The sequence below is a fragment of the Mustela lutreola genome, chromosome 16 (assembly GCF_030435805.1).
Source record: "Mustela lutreola isolate mMusLut2 chromosome 16, mMusLut2.pri, whole genome shotgun sequence".
Classification (NCBI taxonomy): domain Eukaryota; kingdom Metazoa; phylum Chordata; class Mammalia; order Carnivora; family Mustelidae; genus Mustela; species Mustela lutreola.
In genome coordinates, this window is record NC_081305.1 from 55,463,076 (window position 1) to 55,481,669 (window position 18,594).

General features: G+C 51.6%; 1 protein-coding gene across 2 annotated transcripts; it reads right to left on the reverse strand.

Annotated features, from left to right (window-relative positions):
- Nucleotides 1-3,874: 3,874 nt before the first annotated feature.
- On the reverse strand, nt 3,875-18,337 carry RCN3 (reticulocalbin 3). 2 transcript variants are annotated; one of them, XM_059152012.1, is made up of 7 exons: nt 18,227-18,337; nt 17,559-17,806; nt 15,122-15,324; nt 13,633-13,805; nt 7,554-7,614; nt 4,679-4,878; nt 3,875-4,458 (listed from the first exon to the last, which is right to left on the reverse strand). In XM_059152012.1, exons 2-7 carry the CDS (start codon nt 17,798-17,800, stop codon nt 4,351-4,353), a joined length of 987 nt encoding a protein of 328 aa, XP_059007995.1. In that variant the 5' UTR covers nt 17,801-17,806; nt 18,227-18,337; the 3' UTR covers nt 3,875-4,350. The 2 variants fall into 2 exon arrangements, with proteins under 2 accessions (XP_059007995.1, XP_059007996.1); XM_059152013.1 differs by having other exon boundaries at nt 18,217-18,330.
- Between the last annotated feature and the right edge of the window lie 257 nt (nt 18,338-18,594).

Here is an 18,594-nt window from a genome sequence, read left to right on the forward strand (position 1 = left end):
GCCGACCTCCAGAGCCACACCCACATGGGGTACCCTCCAAACAGCCCAGCTAAGCTTAAAAAATGTCAACTAAAATTTGAGGCACAAATTTTATTTTATTTATTTATTTTTTTAATAGATAAAGATCTTTTTTTTTTTTAATTTTGTTTATTTATTTGACAGACAGAGATCACAAGTAAGCAAAGAGGCAGGCAGAGAGAGAGACGGGGTGGGGGGGGAGCAGGCTCCCTGCTGAGCAGAGAGCCCAATGCGGGGCTCGATCCCAGGACTCTGGGATCATGACCTGAGCCGAAGGCAGAGGCTTAACCCACTGAGCCACCCAGGCGCCCCGAGGCACAAATTTTAAAGGAGGGAGTTTTATAGAGACTACAGTTGGAATTTACCAACTTAATGTGTTACTCAAGAAAAAAAAATAATTGATGCTCTTCAGAGGAACATAACAGACTCCAGTTTTTTACAGTGTATCCAGGATACACTCTAACATTACTAAAAAAAAAAAACTAAAAAAAAAACCAGGAAAATATGACCCATTCTCAGGAGAAAAGGAAATCAGTTAACTGAGACCAACACCAAAATGACCCATATATTGGAACAAGAAAAAAAAAATAGATGTAAAAAATAGTTGTTATATCTATGCTCAAGAACCTAAAAGAAAGGGTGCCTGGGTGGCTCAGTGGGTTAAGCCGCTGCCTTCGGCTCAGGTCATGATCTCAGGATCCTGGGAGAGTCCCACATCGGGCTCTCTGCTCAGCGGGGAGCCTGCTTCCTCCTTTCTCTCTACCTGCCTCTCTACCTACTTGTGATCTGTCTGTCAAGTAAATAAATAAAATCTTAAAAAAAAAAAAAAAAGAACCTAAAAGAAAGTAATGTTTCTACTGAATAAGAAGAAATCTTGAGGGGCGCCTGGGTGGCTCAGCAGGTTAAAGCCTCTGCTTTCGGCTCAGGTCATGATCCCAGGGTCCTGGGATCGAGCCCCACATCAGGCTCTCTGCTCAGCGGGGAGCCTGCTTCCTCCTCTCTCTCTGCCTGCCTCTCTGCCTACTTGTGATCTCTGTCAAATAAATAAATAAAATCTTAAAAAAAAAAAAAAAAGAAGAAGAAATCTTGATATAGAAATAAAAAAATGAAAAAGAACAGAATAAGGGCACCTGGCTGGCTCAGTCGGTTAAACGTCTGCCTTCAGCTCAGGTCATGATCCCAGGGTTCTAGAATCGAGCCCCAAGCAGGGAACTTGCTTCTCCCTCTCCTTTTGCTGCTCCCCCTGCTTGTGCTCTCTCTCTCTGTCAAATAAATAAATAAATAAATAAAATATTTTTAAAAATAGAATAGAAATTCTAGAATGAATAATGGCAAGTTGTGAATGAATGATTTTGGCAAGTTCACAGGTTACAAAGTTTTTATACAAAAATAATGGTATTGTATATTGTATATTGTAGAGGCAAGAAATCGGAACATGAAATTTAAAAATAACTTCATTTGCCATACCCTAAAGCCCAGAAAATACTTAGGAATAAATTTAATAAAAGATTTAACACCTTTACTCTGACAACTACAAAACACTGCTGAGAGAATGCCAACATTTGTATCTCCAGAAAAATATACTATGTTCATGGATTGGAAAACATAATACTGTTAAGATGCCAATTCTCCCCACGTTGGTCTATATGTTTACAGTCTCATCCTGGCTTGTTTCCATCTCTTTCCCCAAGAAGAAAAACAAAAAACATCAAATAAGGGAGATTTATTATTTGACTTATATTTTCTATTTTAGTTACTTATGATTTTTTTTTAAGATTTTATTTATTTATCAGAGAGAGAGGTGGGGGAGAGAGTGAGCACAGGCAGACAGAATGGCAGGCAGAGGCAGAGGGAGAAGCAGGCTCCCTGCCGAGAAAGGAGCCCGATGTGGGACTCGATCCCAGGATGCTAGGATCATGACCTGAGCTGAAGGCAGCCGCTTAACCAACTGAGCCACCCAGGCATCCCACTTATGATTTTTTTAAACCAATAGGCTTTTTTTTTTTTTTAAGATTTTTTATTTTTATTTATTTGACAGAGAGAAATCACAAGTAGATGGAGAGGCAGGCAGAGAGAGAGAGGGAAGCAGGCTCTCTGCTGAGCAGAGAGCCCGATGTGGGACTCGATCCCAGGACTCTGAGATCATGACCTGAGCCGAAGGCAGCGGCTTAACCCACTGAGCCACCCAGGCGCCCCTAGGCTTTTTTTTTTTTTTTTTAATTTTAATTTATTTGTCAGAGAGAGAGCACAAGCAGAGGGAGTGGCAGGCAGGGGAAGAAGCAGACTCCTCACTGAGCAGAGAGCCGATATGGGACTCAATCCCAGGACTGGGGTCATGACCTGAGCCGAAGGCAGATCCTTATCTGACTGAGCCACTCAGGCATCCCAAATAGGCTTTTTTTAAAAAAAGATTTTATTCATTTATTTGACAGGGAGAGAGCACAAGCAGGGGGAGTAGCAGGAATAGGGAGAAGCAGGCTTCCCACAGAGCAGGGAGCCCGATGTGGGACTTGATCCCAAGACCTCGGGACCATGACCTGAGCAGAAGGCAGACGCTTAACCAACTGAGCCACTCAGGGACCCAAATAGGCTTTATTTTTAAGAGCAGCTTGGGGTTTACAGAAAATGAGAGAAAAGAACAGAGAGTTCCCAGGTGTAGCCCCTACACCCCACCCCAGTTTCTCCTCTTATTAGCATAGTGCTTTAGTGTGGTACTTTGCTATAACTGGTAAGCCAACATTGATACTTCCCCCCCTCCAGAGAGAGGGAGAGAGGTGGGGCAGGGGAGAGGGAGAGAGAGAGGGAGAGAATCTCAAGCAGGCTCCATGCCCAGCACACAGCCGGACCTGGGGTTCCAGCTTATGACCCCCAAATCATGACCTGAGCCAAAATCAAGAGTCATACTCTTAACCCACTGAGCTATCCAGATGCCCCTTATTTATTTGAGAAAAAGAGAGAGCAAGAGAGAACACACAAGCACATGCAAGTGGGGGAGGGGCGGGGGGAGGGAGAGAATCTCAAGCTGATTCCCCACTGAGCGTGGAGCCTGACACCGGTCTCGATCTCACAACCCTGAGATCATGACCTGAGCAAAATCAAGAGTCAGACATAAAACCAACTGAGCCATCAGACACCCCTCTAGAGGACAATTTGACAAGTGGTTCCCATGGGACTGCAGAAGGAATAATATCCGTCCTTCTGCCCCCACCTCAACTCAGCAGCAAGGAGACTCTGTTATAATCCAAGACGCCTCATGGCTCACATCTACTCCTCTCCCCAGGACCCTCCAGGAACTCCCAGCTCCCTGAGAGTAAACTCTGTCCATGTCTCTCTGGGTCTCTGCCTTTAGCGATCTTGTCCCACCACAAAGGGACCTGAATACCTATCCCCAAGACCTTGTATGACCCACTCCCAGTCACCTCCCCACCAGTCCCACTTGCTGACTCCATTCCAGCCACACTGGCCTGCTGGCTCACACACACACACACACACACACACACACACACACACGACACACTCTGGCTTCAGGGCCCCTTCTGTTCCCTCTGCCCCGCTGGCTCTCCCTCCAGATCTCCCCGGGGCTTCCACCTCTGCTCACCAGCACAGCCCCTCCAGGGCACTCAACAGAGCATTGCCTTCCTGCGCCATCTAGAACCTTGTGTCTGGCTTGCTCATGGCTGGGTCCAGCCTGCTAGTTTTACTTTCCGTCTCCAGGAGTGCCCTCAAAGCCTGCTAACACCCCGAGTCCCCTTTCCAAATGCCCAATCTCTCCTTCAGCACCACAGTCCCCACAATGCCCAGCCAGAGCCCCCGATTCCTCCCGGAGGCCCCTGTCCCCCCTAAGACACACACAGACAAGACCCCAGCACTGGAGTTTATTGCCTCCATGGCAGAGAGGAGGCATTCTGGGGCCAGTGCCCTCAGGTGAGTCAAGGGCAGGGGTGGGGGGGTTGGGGTGGATTTCTCTACGGTGTGGTATGAGGCTGGGATGGGGCATTGAGGTGGTGGGTGGAGGCTCCTGGAGGCTGAGCTTGGTTTGGGAGCCCCTCCCTGGTCTGGGCTGGGTGATTTTACCAGTGAGAAACGGATTGTTCACTCACCCTTGGGGTCTACGAGACCCCTGGGGGCAGGGTGGGAAGGGCTGGGAGGGGCTGCAGTGTCTTGGAGACGTTGACCTGGTGGGTCCCTGAGAGCTCAATGGCAGAGGGACACGGGTGCGGGCGTCCACTCCCCGCAGGTCCAGACAGGGAGGGGGGGCCTGGTCACAGGGGGCCCCTCTTCAAGTCATCCCCTGGGGCTACAAGGCTGTAGCACACACATGGGGGGGTGGGCTCACAGCTCATCGTGGTGGCGTGTCAGGTCCTCGCCGTAGTTGGTGGCCTGGCTGCCCACAAACATGTTCCAGTTACTGAGGATCTCGGCCTTGCTCAAACGCCCATCCTGGAGGGTCAGAGGGCAGCAGGAGTGAGCAGGGGCCCTGCCTGGAAAACTCATCTCTGAGCCTTAGTCTGCCCCCCATCCGCGGGGGGGTGGGGGGGGTCTCTGTCCACCACCCCTTCCCCCCCACCACCCCTTTCCTCATTCGTCCCTGGTCCAGCAGGACCTCAGGGCAACTCCAGGTCAGTCCGGCCACGCCCGCACAGCAGCTCCCTATGCGCACCTTGTCCGTGTCACTCTCATGCAGCAGGTGGTTGGCCTCCACCAGCGGCTGGTCCTGGGCGGGGGGCAACACCCAGTGGCCCACCTCACTGCCATCCAGCCTCCCGTCCTTGTTCAGATCGCGGAAGTCCCGGAACTGCTCCCGCTCCGTCTGCACCCAGGCGGGCTCCTCCTCCCCGGGCTCGGCCGAGTACAGATCCGCTGCGCGGGGCGACAGGGGCGATGTCAGGCTGGGTTCGGGGCCAGCGGGCACCCCCGGGCTCGGTCCCTGCCCCGCCGCCTCCCGACCGCAGGTACCCCCCGCAGCCCAGTGCCCCTGCTTTCCGGCCTCAGGCTCCTCCTCTGCCGGACCAGCAGGGGTAGGGTGAAAGGGACTGGACGGGTTGATCATTTCCTTGACCGGCTGTCAATCTGTTTGCCTGGGACAGGGGCCTGGGCCTGGTGAGGAGATACTAAAAAGCCACCTTTCGAACCGCTCACTCCACTTTAAGAAGCTCCCTTGGGACACCTGGGTGGCTCAGTCAATTAAGCGGCTGCCTTGGGCTGGGGTCATGTGGGGTCATGATCTCAGGGTCCTGTGATGGAGTCCTGCATTGGGCTCCCTGCTCTGCGGAGAACCTGCTTCTCCCTCTCCCTCTGCCTGCCCCTCTGCCTACCTTGCTCTCTCTCCCTGTCAAATAAATAAATAAAATCTTTAAAAAAAAAAAAAAAAAAAGGCGGCTGCCTTCTGCTCAGGTCATGATCCCAGAGTCCTGGGATCAAGGCCCACATCTGGCTCCCTGTTCTACAGGAGCCTGCTTATCTCTCTCCCTGTCCCTCTCCCTCTGCTCTTCCCCCTGCTTGTGCTCTCTCTCAAATAAGTAAAATCTTTATTTAAAAAGACTTATTTGACAGAGAAAGAGAGAGAAAGAGAGAGCACATCCATCCAGAACATTTTCATCCTCCCAAAGGAGACCCCTTTCCCACTGAGAAGGGACCCCCCCTACACCACCACCCCCACCCCAGCCCCAGTCCATGAATAATCTAATTCCTGTCTCCATACAATAAGAGTGTGGCCCTCTGTGTCTGGCTTCTTTCACTTGGCACAGTGTTTTTATTTTGTATTCAAGTGTAGCTGACCACAGTGTTACATTAGTTTGGGGTGTCATAGGTTTGGGGTGTGAGAACTAGTTGACTAGACTTACCCACACTGTAGCCGATGAGTACTTCCTCCCCTTTTATGGCTGAATAACATCCCATTGTACAGCTCTCCTGCCTTCCACTTAGCATTCATCCCCCAGGGGCATCTGGGTTGACCAGAAGTCATTATAGGAGCTGGGTACTCTACTCCCACCATTTTTAAAATTTTTATTTATTTATTTGTCAGAGAGAGAGAAAGAGCACAAACAGGGGGAACAGCAGACTCTCCACCAAGCAGGGAGCCTGATGCGGGGCTCTCCCAGGACAGTGGGATCATGACCTGAGTCAAAGGCACATGCTTAACCTACTGAGCTGCCCGGGTGCCCCCTCTACTGCGGCCTCTACAGGTAAGTACAGGTTGAGGAACTCATTTCCGGACCCATGGCTGGGAGGTGGCAGGTGGGAGACACAGCACACTTGTTCTAGAACCTACACTCTTGAGCACGGTGCACCCCCACCTCTCCCACCTTCCCGGACACACCACCCACCTGCTCTCCCAGCTGGGGTCAGAGCCCAGGACGCCCCCTCCATCCTCCTGGCTCATATCCTTCCCTCTATCATCCAACGGTTGTGCAATTACATTACTCTGGGGAGTTCTGAGGTGCGGCCTATGTCTGTCTCCCCAGAACCCCACAGGGAAAGGAGAGGCCCAGGGGGCAAGGGTAGGACCTCCGTCTCTGCCTGCTGGGACTGCCATCCTGCTCCACCTCAGCCAAGTATCTACCCCTCAGGCCTCAGCTTCCTCATCTGTGAAAAGGGGTGATAACACCCCTCTTGTCGGTTGCCACGGGGATGAAACCAATTTTCAAGCTGCTCGCCACTTAGGACAGAGCCTCGCCTGTGGCAACAAGGTGTGTGACTCAGTGATGATCCCTGAATTTTTTCTGACCAAAAAAAAAAAAAAAAAAAAGACTTTTATCTTTCTCACAGATGTAAGGAAGATAAATTATGCTTAAATAAAAATGTTCTGCCTGAGGGTTTGTTCCATAAAAACAGGCCATAGAAAAGTGTTTTCCAGCTCGTACAAATATCCATGTTTAACAGCTTTCCCCTCAACCAAATTCTTTGCCCCCAGAGGGCAGGGGTAGAGGCAGGGCCCAGGGGAAATCTGGGGGTGTTGTGAGGGGCCTCCCAGTCCTAACAGGAGACACATTCTTTGCTGTGCAAATGCCAGACTCAAGACAATCTCCTCATCCCCAGCCAATGTAGCCTCTGAGGCCTAATGCTGCAGATAATCCAGACTCTCCCAGAAAGGAAGCCGGTCTGTGACATTCTCTGAGACATTCTCTGCTGTGTCCTCAACCACAAACATGCAGTATTTGCTCAATACATGTTTCCTGGACCTGGCACACAGTGGGCGCTTAATAGTGGTTTTTTTGGTCTGGCCCACAGAAGGTCCTGGATAAATGTTTCCTGGGCCTGGCACAGAGTAGGTGCTTGGTAAAGATTTGCTGGGCCTGAAAAATATACATACTCAACCAATGTTAAGTTAGCAGGGCCCCCCACACAGTGGGTGATCGATAAATACTTTTAGGGCCCAGCACACAGGAGGTGCTCAATTAATGTTTGGTAGCTACCAGAACTAAAGCAGCGTCCCCGCTCCCACTTCAGAGGGCTGCTGCTCTCCTATGGGTGGTATACTCTGGGCTGCCTGGGGGAGGACACGCGTCCTCAGGGAGGGATCGGCTTCCACTCACCGATATACTCATCCACTTGGACGTAGCCATCCTTGTTCTTGTCCAGATCCTCCAGGGTTTCCTGGGGGAAAGAAAGGCATTGGGGCTGGCTCCTGAGCAGGGCTGGGCCCCTGGGGCTGGGATGTGAAGTTCTCTCAGGGAATCTGGCTCGGGCTTGGCTGTATGGGCAGGCGTCAGAGCAGTCTCAGTGGGGTCTACCTGTCCCGGGTAGGGGTAGAGGTTGGGTGGCTTTCTAGGGCATATAATGACATGGGTTCTACCTGCCCTTAGTGGGTGAGGGTCAGAGAACCCAGATATCCTTGCTTCCACCCAAGAAGACCTGTCCTGCCTCCCTCATGCTTTCCTCACACCCAACAGCAAACGCTCTCCAAGGGCAGGAGCCCCTTCCTGTTTAGCAGAGCCCAGACCCCAGCTCCATTTTACGTCAGAGCAAGACACACTTGGTGGCCCACTGTGACCCAGGCTCAGTACCTCTCTGCTCTCAGTTTTCTCTCCACTTCTTGAGCAAACAGCTTCTGTTCCCCACTTTTTAAGATGTGTTTGTTTATTATTTGGGAGAGGGAGTAAAGGACAGAGGGAGAGAGGAAGCAGACTACCCACTGAGCTGGGCCTGAGGGAGGGGCCGATCTCATGACCCTGAGACCTTGACCAGAGCCACAATCAAGAGTCAGATGCTTAACTGACTGAGCCACCCAGGCGCCCCTGTTCCCCCACTTTTATATTCAAACTCACTGTAGGATGGGGTAGGGTCTAACATGCCACTATGCCTTCCTCACAAAGAAAGCTCCAACATTTTAGGGTTGTCAGAAAAAAATGCAGGATGCTCACTTATGTCCAACTTTCAGAGGAACAACTAAAAATTCTTTATCTTTTTTTAAAGCTTTTATTTATTTATTTGACAGACTGAGATCACAAGTAGGCGGAGAGGCAGGCAGAGAGAGGGGGGGAAGCAGGCTCCCCCCGAGTGAAGAGCCTGATGTGGGGCTTGATCCCAGGACCCCGGGGTCATGACCCGAGCTGAAGGCAGAGGCTCAACCCACTGAGCCACCCAGGCACCCCAATAATTCTTTAGAATAAGGACGCTCCACACAATATCCAGAACATACTTATACTACTGGGTACAGTTAATTTGAATTTCAGGTATTTTTTTAAAACATAAGTATATCCCAAATGTTGTGTGGGACATACTTATACTAAAAAAATTGTTTACATTACTTGTTACATATTCAAGTATAATTGAATGCCCTTTGTTATTTGGTAAAGCTGGTAACTCTGTAGCACTTATATATTGAAATTCTTGTTATTTTTTATAAGTGATTTTTGTTGTTTATTATTACTTTTTTTAAGTAGGCTCCATGCCCAGTGTGCCTCTTGAACTCCTGCCTCTGAGATCAGGAGTCACATGGTCTGACTGAGCCAGCCAGAGGGCCCTCTAAGTGACCCTCGATATAAACGAATGCAAAAGAGGACAGCAGAGTTTAGACAAGGGCTCAGCAAACTTTTCCCAAAAAGGGCCGGAGAGGAAATAGTTCTGAGTTTGTGTGCTGTATGGTCTCTGTTGAAATGACACATCAGCTCTCTGGTTGTGGCACATGGAAGCCTAGGATCGTGGCCATGTTCCAATAAAACTTTATTAGCAAAAACAAGTTGTGGGCTGGATTCTGCTATGGGTTAGATAGTTTGTTGACTGTTGGTGTGGATCATGGATTCAATTGCCAGGGTTCAAATCCGAGCTGGGGTACTTCTGGTCTGGGTGATCTCAGGCAAGTCTCCCCATCTCTCTGTGCCTAGGTGTCCTCATCTATAAAATGAAGATGGGAGGGGCGCCTGGGTGGCTCAGTGGGTTGGGCCGCTGCCTTCGGCTCAGGTCATGATCTCAGGGTCCTGGGATCGAGTCCCGCATCGGGCTCTCTGCTCGGCAGGGAGCCTGCTTCCTCCTCTCTCTCTCTGCCTGCCTCTCAGTGTACTTGTAATTTCTCTCTGTCAAATAAATAAATAAAATCTTAAAAAAAAAAAAAATCCAAAAGCCTGGGTGCCTGGGGGGCTCAGCTGGTTGAGCCTCCAAATCGGGTTTGGCTCAGGTTAAAAAAATAAATAAATTAAAAAAATAAAATGAAGGGACGCCTGGGTGGCTCAGTTGGTTAAGCAGCTGCCTTCGGCTCAGGTCATGATCCCAGCGTCCTGGGATCGAGTCCCACATCGGGCTCCTTGCTCAGTGGGGAGCCTGCTTCTCCCTCTGCCTCTGCCGGCCATTCTGTCTGCCTGTGCTTGCTCTCTCCCCCGTCTCTCTCTGATAAATAAATAAAATCTTTAAAAATAAAATAAAATAAAATAAAATAAAATGAAGATGGGAGGGTGCCTGGGCGGCTCAGTTGGTTAGGCGTCTGCCTTTGGCTCAGGTCATGACCCTGGGGTCCTGGGAGCCCCCACATCGGGCTCCCTGCTCAGCCAGGATTCTGCTTCTTCCTCTCCCTCTGCTCCTCCCCAACTCATGCGTGCGCGTGCAGTGGGCTCTCTCTCTCTCTCTCTAATAAATGAGATCTTAAAAAAATAATAAATAAAATGAAGATGTTAGCCCACCCCCATATGGTTGCCATGAGGATTCACTCAGGCTAATACTTAGGTCAAGGTGTTACCACGGTGCTCCTGGTACACAGCACATGCTGTCAGGGTCTGTTAAATAATCTCAACTCAGGGGGCCCCTGGCTGACTCAGTCAGTAGAGCACGTGGCTCTTGGTCTTGGGGTTGTAAGTTCAAGTTCCACGTTGGAGGTAAAGATTACTTAAAAAACAAAATCTTAAAAGAAAAAAACCTCGACTCAGGGGCGTAAAAGGTATTTCAACATTAGCTGCTATAAAAAAAGGACTTTGGGTCTTGGAGGGTGGGGAGTCTAGTGGGTTCGAAAAGGCTGGGTTAATGACCTCTCTCCTCTCTGGATTGTAGTCACCTCTGGAATGGGCCGGAAGGACCACCTCAATGGTGCACACATTGGGTCAGTAAAATGCCTGAGAAATATCGGAAGCAACTGCAAACACACATCCCAGTGGGAGCAGGGATTCTACTGCTGGAAGTTTTCTCCCATAGCTATACTGACACATGTATGCAAGGTGAAGTAAGGAGCATTTATCACCAGTTTTGTAGGTTTATGTGTATTAACTCATCTAGTCCCTACAACCAGCCCTGATGTAGGAATAGTTATCAGTACCACAATTTTACAGATGAAGAACAGGCCCAGAGAAGTTAAGTAACTTGACCAAGGTCACACAGCCAGGAAGCTGCAGGGCTGGGACTTGAACCCAGGCCTCCTAGCCCCAGAGCCCTTGATTCTAACAGGCTTGCCACAGACCCTCACACCAGCTGTGGAAATGGAGCCACAAGAGAGGGGTTTAGGGATAAGGCCGAGGAGATGGGAAAGGTAGAGGGTTATCCAGTTTTCTGGGGTCCTTTGGGCATTTAAATACATTAGTATGTTAGCTATTTTATGAACCTTGAGAGCTTGTTTGGAGGTTCTAGCAGGGGAGCGCAGCTACTCGTATACCCTTGACCGAAGAACGGTCCTCTCCTCTATCGGGGAAGGTCGTCCTCTTCGACCGAGCGCGCAGCTTCGGGAGAGACGCACATGGAGCGGTGAGGGAGGAAGGGGACACCCGCCTAGCCAGCCAGATCAGCCGAATCAACCCTGGCGATCAGTGGGGTGACAGATGTCGTAGCCAGATCGCCCTCACATCCAGTATGTTAGCTATTTTAGACATTCAACTACATTATTTTTTTTTAAGAATTTATTTATTTATTTGACAGAGAGAGATCACAAGTAGGCAGAGAGGCAGGCAGAGAGAGAGGAGGAAGCAGGCTCCCTGCTGAGCAGAGAGCCCGATGTGGGACTCGATCCCAGGACCCTGAGATCATGACCTGAGCCAAAAGGCAGAGGTTTTAACCCACTAGGCCACCCAGGCGCCCTCATTTTTTATTTTTTTAAAAGATTTTATTTATTTATTTGAGAGAGAGAGAGAGCAGAGGGAGAAGCAGACTCTCTGCTGAGCAGGGAGCCTGACGAGGGCTTGATCCCAGGACCCCCGGGGTCATGATCAGAGCCAAATGCAGATGCTTAACCAATTGAGCCACCCAGGTGCCCCAAAACTACATTTTAAAAATAATTTTTAAAATAATAATTTTGGGGGACGCCTGGGTGGCTCAGTTGGTTAAATGTCTGTCTTCAGCTCAGGTCATGGATTGAGTCGTGCCTCAGGCTCCCTGCTCAGTGGGAAGCCTGCTTCTCCCTCTCCCTCTGCTTGCCATTCCCCCTGCTTAAGTGCTCTCTCGCTCTCTGTCAAGTAAATAAATAAAATTTAAAATAATAATAATAATAACAGTCAGTGAGAATTTAGGCATGGTAGAAATGGGTGTAAATCCTTCCACAGAGAGTGAACCCTCATGTGAACTATGGACTTTGGGTGGTGACGTGTGGGTTTTGGTCTGTCCACTGTATCGAGAGTCCCACTCTGGTGCACGATGTTGATGGGGGGAGGGTGTGCATGTGGGGGCAGGGGCGGTGTGGGAAATCTGTGGACCCCTTGCTAATATGGTCTCCTGGACCTAAACCTGCTCTAAAAATTAAGGCCTGGGGCATGTGGCCGGCTCAGTTGGTGGAAAATGTGACTCTTGATCTTGGGGTTATGGATTTGAGCTCCAGATCAGATCTGGAGATTATTTAAAAATAAAATCTGGGGCGCCTGGGTGGCTCAGTGGTTTAAAGCCTCTGCCTTCGGCTCAGGTCATGATCCCAGAGTCCTGGGATCAAGCACAACATGGGGCTCTCTGCTCAGCAGGGAGCCTGCTTCCTCCTCTCTCTCTCTCTCTCTCTCTCTCTTTTTTTTTAAAGATTTTATTTATTTATTTGATAGAGATCACAAGGAGACAGAGAGGCAGGCAGAGAGAGAGGAGGCAGCAGGCTCCCTGCTGAGCAGAGAGTCTGATATGGGGCTTAATTCCAAGACCCTGAGATCATGACCTGAACTGAAGACAGAGGCTTAACTCCCTGAGCCACTCAGGCGCCCCTCCTCCTCTCTCTCTGCCTGCTTCTTTGCCTACTTGTGATTTCTGTCTGTCAAATAAATAAATAAATAAAATCTTAAAATAAATACATAAATAAATAAATAAGTACACCTGTCCAGCTCAGTCGGTGGAGCATGGGACCCCCTTAAAAAAAAAAAAAAAGAGTCTGCCTTCAGCTCAGGTCATGGTCCCAAGGTCCTGGGATCAAGTCCCGAGTCAGGCCCCCCCGGCTCAGCAGGGTGCCTGCTTTTCTCTCTCCCTCTGTGTGTACTCTCTCACTCTCTCTCAAATAAGTAAATAAAATCTTTAAATAAATATAAAATAAAATAAAACCTTTTAAATTAAAATTAAAAACTTAAAGTCTGTTGGGGGAAAAAATGAAGGAGAAAAAAATCCTTCCACTACTGGGGAAGTTGGGTGGCTCAGTTAGCTATGTGTACAGCTCTTGATTTTGGCTCAGGTTATGATCTCCAGGTCATGAGATCGAGCCCCAAGTCAGGATCCACATTGGGCATGGAGCCTGCTTAAGATTCTCTCTCCCTCTCTCTCTGCACCTCCCCCCTTTCTCTCTAAAAAAAAAAAAAAAACAAAAACATAACCTGCCACTATAAAACGGAGAAGGAATTGGGGTTGGCACAAAAATTATAAAGGAATAAGAAGATAAAAGGGGTCAGCAGAAATGGCCCCAGAGCAGACACTCCATGTGCGGGGTTGGGGTTTTTCAGGGGTTTGGCCAGGATTGGGGCTCCCCGAGGCACTTCTGGGGAATGTGTTTTCAGGCCGGGGGCCTGGACTTCAAACGTGAGGAAAGGAAGGGGAAGGCAGACCCAGGAGAGATCAGACATGAGGAGGTCAGGCGATGGGCAGGGGAGAGGTTGCCCTCCACGGATCTGTTTGCAGGCTAGGTTCCCTGGGGAAGGTGCTTGAAAACCAGGAAAACACTGGTGGGCTGGGCCTGACCTCAGAAGCCTGGGTCCCAGAAGGTGGGTGGGAAGTGGAGAGCCATCTCCTTGGGCCCCAACTCACAGCAATCACGATGTCCCGCATGTGAGGGAACTCCTCGGGATGCAAGAAGGCTGTCAGCTCCTCCCTCGTGGCCATCGAGTCCCCATCCTGGTCCGCCACCCGGAAACGCCGCTCGTCCCGAGCCAGCATTTTCTTGTAGGTCTCCGCGTCCTCCACGTCATGAAATTCCTCACCTGGGGAAGGGGACAATCTCTTTCAGCTGTGTTTTACTGGAAAGAATACCAGTCAGGTTGAGGGAAAAGACAAAGGATTCAGCTCAGTAGAATCAGGGCAGGAAGGCCCCCACAGAACTTGTAATAATTAATATATATTCATTGTTTACTTATATTAGCAACGTTGTCATGAAAGCTTATTATATGCAAAGCTCTTTCCCTACAAAATTGCATTTAATTCTCACAAAAAGTAAGTCAAGAGTCTTTTCATCTATTCTCACTTTATGAAGGAGAAAATGGATTCCCACAGAAAAGAAATAACCAGCCCGAAGTCATGCAGCCAGGAAAGGAGCTCTGAGCTGACACTGGCCCTTTGGGCCCCAAGGTCACCCTCTGGTGCTTTAAGGTATACAGACTCGGGTTATAGGACAGAGAATAGGAGAAGGGGGTTTTCAAGAAAGGAAAGGGTATGAGCATAATGTGGAGGTTTGAAGAGCTCCTGAGTTCAGGGAAACTACAGAAGGTCCACTTTGCTGGCCAGAAAATGCAGAAAAACACAGCCAGAGGGGTGGGCCAGGCTGGGCTGAGGAGCTGGGTGTCTCTTCTGGAGACCCGGGGGGAGCCATGAAGAGCAGCGAGCAGGGGAGAATTAGGATCAACTCCATGGGTGGGAAGACCCCTCTGTGATATATGAGGGACAGACTGGAAGAGTGGGGAGGGAGTGTTCACAAGGAAGAAAACAAGAGCAGTGGGGGTAGCCGGGCTGGGGCATAGGGACAGACAAGAGGGAACGCAGTCGGGGCATGGGGTAAATGGATTTGAGGTTTTTTGTTTTTTTTTTTTTTTAAGATATTATTCATTTGATAGAGAGCAATAAAGCATAAGCAGGAGGAGCAGCAGATGAAAAAGGAGAAACAGCCTCCCTGATGAGCAATGAGCGTGATGCAGGACTCGATCCCAGGACCCCAGGATTATAACCTGAGCTGAAGGCAGATGCTTAACCTACTGAGCCACCCAGGAGCCCCAGGATTTGGGGTTCTGTCAAGAGATCAGCGGTCAGGATGACAGGGCATGGGAGGTAGATGTCCCTGGCAAGGATCCCCCAGTCACGGTAACAGAGGTCGTGGATGCCATCACGAATGAGAAGCCAGAGATCAGCGATTGGGAGTTTCCGGTGATGGAGTACTGGAAGTGGGTAGAACTTGATCAAGGGTTAGAAGCAAAGGTAAGGGATTCTGTTTCGTAGGCTAAAGGTTCTCAGAATGAGGCTGTCAAAAAGGTCAAGGTCACAGTGTGTGTGTTTTCGGGGGAGCAAGAGTCGGGATCTCGCCGCATACCCGGCGCGTAGTGGCCATAGGTGGCGTTGCGCAGCTCCTCCCAACCCACGCGCCCGTCGCGGTCCGTGTCGTACGTGTTCCAGGCCGCGGTCACCGAGTCCCGTATGTGCCGCTGCTGCGTGTGAGCGATCCAAGCACGGAGCTCGGCCAGCGACACCCAGCCGTCCCCGTCCCCTGCACGATCCATCCGGTCCACGATGCGCCTGCGAGTCGGGGCGGGGCACATGTCAGTCGCAGACTCCGCCCACCAGGAGACACGCCTTCGCCAGGCTCCGCCCCGCACACGGAGCCACGCCCCCATCGGAACACCAACACCCCTCCGCCCCCAATATAGGGTTGATAAAACGGTCCCAGAGCTGCCCGCGCACGGAGGGGAGACACGGGTCAATCCCGGGCCACGCCCAGGAAAGAGCTCCGCCCCCTCAATCCAGGCGCTGCGGTCCTCCACACACCCTGGTTGGGGGAAGGACCTAAAGCAATCCAGAGCCACACCCGTCACCCCGCCTCCGCGCCTGGGCCCTCACTTGCTCCCCTCTCTCATTTGTCCGAGTTGGGGTGGGGGCAAGGAGGAGGTGCCACAGCGCACCCCTCGCCCGCCGGTCCCCTAGGCCAAGACTCTCTCTGAACTCTTTTTTTTTTTTTTAAAGATTTTATTTATTGGGGCGCCTGGGTGGCTCAGTGGGTTAAGCCGCTGCCTTCGGCTCAGGTCATGATCTCGGGGTCCTGGGATCGAGTCCCGCATCGGGCTCTCTCTGCTCAGCGGGGAGCCTGCTTCCTCCTCTCTCTCTCTGCCTCTCTGCCCACTTGTGATTTCTCTCTGTCAAATAAATAAATAAAATCTTTAAAAAAAAAAAAGATTTTATTTATTTATTTGACAGAGAGAGAGATCACAAGTAGGCAGGTAGGCAGGCAGAGAGCGAGGAGGAAGCAGGCTCTCCGCAGAGCAGAGAGCCCGATGTGGGGCTCGATCCCGGGACCCTGGGATCATGACCTGAGTCGAAGGCAGAGGCTTTAACCCACTGAGCCACCCAGGCGCCCCTCTCTCTGAACTCTTGATGGCCACGGCCACGCGCACACCCGACCCCTCGCCCTTTCAGGCGCGTTGGGTCTTCAGGTCATCCCTTCCAACCCCCCCCCCCCCACCGCTGCCCCGCCCGCCTGGCTGCGCGGGCCTATTTCAGGCCCCTCTACCTCCCGCCCGACCCCGTGCTGTGTCCCGCCCCTTCCCCCACTTCCTCCAGACAATCTCAGGCTTCGCCCGAGGACCATCACCCGCAACACCACCATCAGTTCCTTCCTCCTGCTTCGGCCGGATCATGGGCACCATGCGGTCTATGAAGCCGCTGAAGGCCGTTCCTCGCGCACCTTCTCTCGGGCCGCTCGGATCTGCTCCCAGGCCTCCTCCCCCGTCCCCTGGCCACTCCCGCCACCGGTTTGGGTCCTTACCCAACCGCTCACAGAGCCCACAAGGAGCGCTCCTCTTGGTCACCGTCCTTAAACCCCGCAACCCAGTTCCCAGGGTCGACTCCCACACGGCTGTGCCCAGATCGCCAGCCCCTGCAACCCCCGCGCGACAGGCTGTGTCTGCTCTGATCAGTCTGGAGCTGGAGTCCCGGGATTCCCATGCTGTCCTGAGGTTCAAGCTGTTGTTAAGACCGTGGGCTCCACGGCAAGATATTTTAGGTTCAAATCCTATCGCCTCATCTTGCTGGCTGTGTGACCGTGGGCAAGCCACTGAAACCTCTCTGTGCCTCAGTCTACCCCTCTGTAAAAGGCAGATAAATGATAGAACCTACCCTTAAGTCTGGTTGTGGGGATTAAAGAAATTAACCCTTGTAAAGCACTTAGAACAGCACCATGCATTGCAGCAATGCTACGCCAATAGTGAAGCCTGTTACGCTGCCTTTCTTCCTCCCTCCTTCACCCAGTCCCATCCACGCACAGTCTCCCAGCCAGCAGTCAGCACCACTCTCTCCATCCTGATCTAGTCATCATCCCCTCCTGTCTTCCAACTGCACCGCTGCAGATGCTTCCTCACCTAGTCTGTTCCCCAAAATGCAACCAGAAGGATTCTGTTGAAACCTAAGTCAGCTCACACCCTCCCTCTGCTTAGAGTCCTCCCATGGCTCTCATCTCCCTCAGAGAAACGCTGAAATCTTCACTGTGGCCTGAAGGCCCTGACCTCTTTTTCCCTTCTCTGCCATCACCTTCCGCATTCTCCTCTTCAATCACTGGGTTCCAGCCACGTGGGCATCACTGTTCTGCAAATATCAGGCCTGTTCCTGCCTCAGGGCCTTTGCACTTACAGTTCCCTCTGCTTGGAGTGCTATTCCCCCGTATATCCACACGGCTCAAATATTACCTTCTCACTGAAGCCTCCCTTCACTTCCCTGTTAAAAATTACAACCCTGAATCCTCCCCTCCGTCTCTCTCCTACCCCAGACGCGCTTGGCTTTCCTCTGGGCTGAGCTGGTCGAATTCCTTGGCCACTTCTCGTCCCAGGAAAGCCTCATGGTCGTACTGGAAATTCCCGTGGGCGTCATCATGAGGAGCCTCGCTTAGGGGGGCCGCCTGGTGTACCCTCCCCTGGCCATGAGGGCCTGCATCAGGGGATGGCTTGCCCTGGGCACCGCGCCTCAGCAGCAGCAGCAACAGCAGAAGTGATGGTTGCCACATCATCAGTCCCTAGGGAGCAGTGGAGGCTAAAAGTCAGGGGTCACAGGAAAAACAATAGAGACAGGACAGGAGAATGGGGGTTGGGGCGGAGAGACCGAAGACAAGACAGAGAGATGGTAAATGGCCACAAAATTTAGGGCTCAAGAAGGGCCGGGGGTGGGAAAAAGGGGGGCAGGGTTCTCAGAGGTAAAAGCAGAGGTAGTGACTGAATCTTCTGAGGGAGTCCCAGACGGGTCCCGGAGCTGCTGGTGGGGGGTTTCCAAGCGCTAGACGTGGCGCACTTCCCACGCACACTGCGGGGCGGGGTCGTGTCCAGAGAGCAATCATGCAGGCCCCCAGGCCTTATTTGCAGCCCGGACCCACTTTCCCGGCTCGAAAGAACCCGGACCGTCCTCCCTGGGCAAGCCACCCGCCCTCACCTCCCTTTACCAGTTTAGCCAGCTTCACTTCGCTCTACACAGTGGGCTCAGCTTTCTCTGAAAAGATGCCCAATTTAGCGGCTCTCTAGCGAGGCCCCACCTCCAGCAGCGCAGAGACCCCGCCCTCCTACCAATGAGCGCTCAGAAGGACCCCAAGGGGCGGGGCCGATGAGCTCCGCGAAGGCCGCGGGCCCCGACGCCACGTCCACAGAGAAGAGCGCGGCCCCAGAGGTTCCGCCCGGCTTCCCAGGGCAGGCGGGTGGGCGGCCCGGGAGAGACGCGGATGCCCAGAACTACAACTCCCGGCAGGCGTCGCAGCGCCCAGCCAGACCACCGACCACATCCAGCGGTACTATTTCCCCAAGCCTCTTGGGAGGT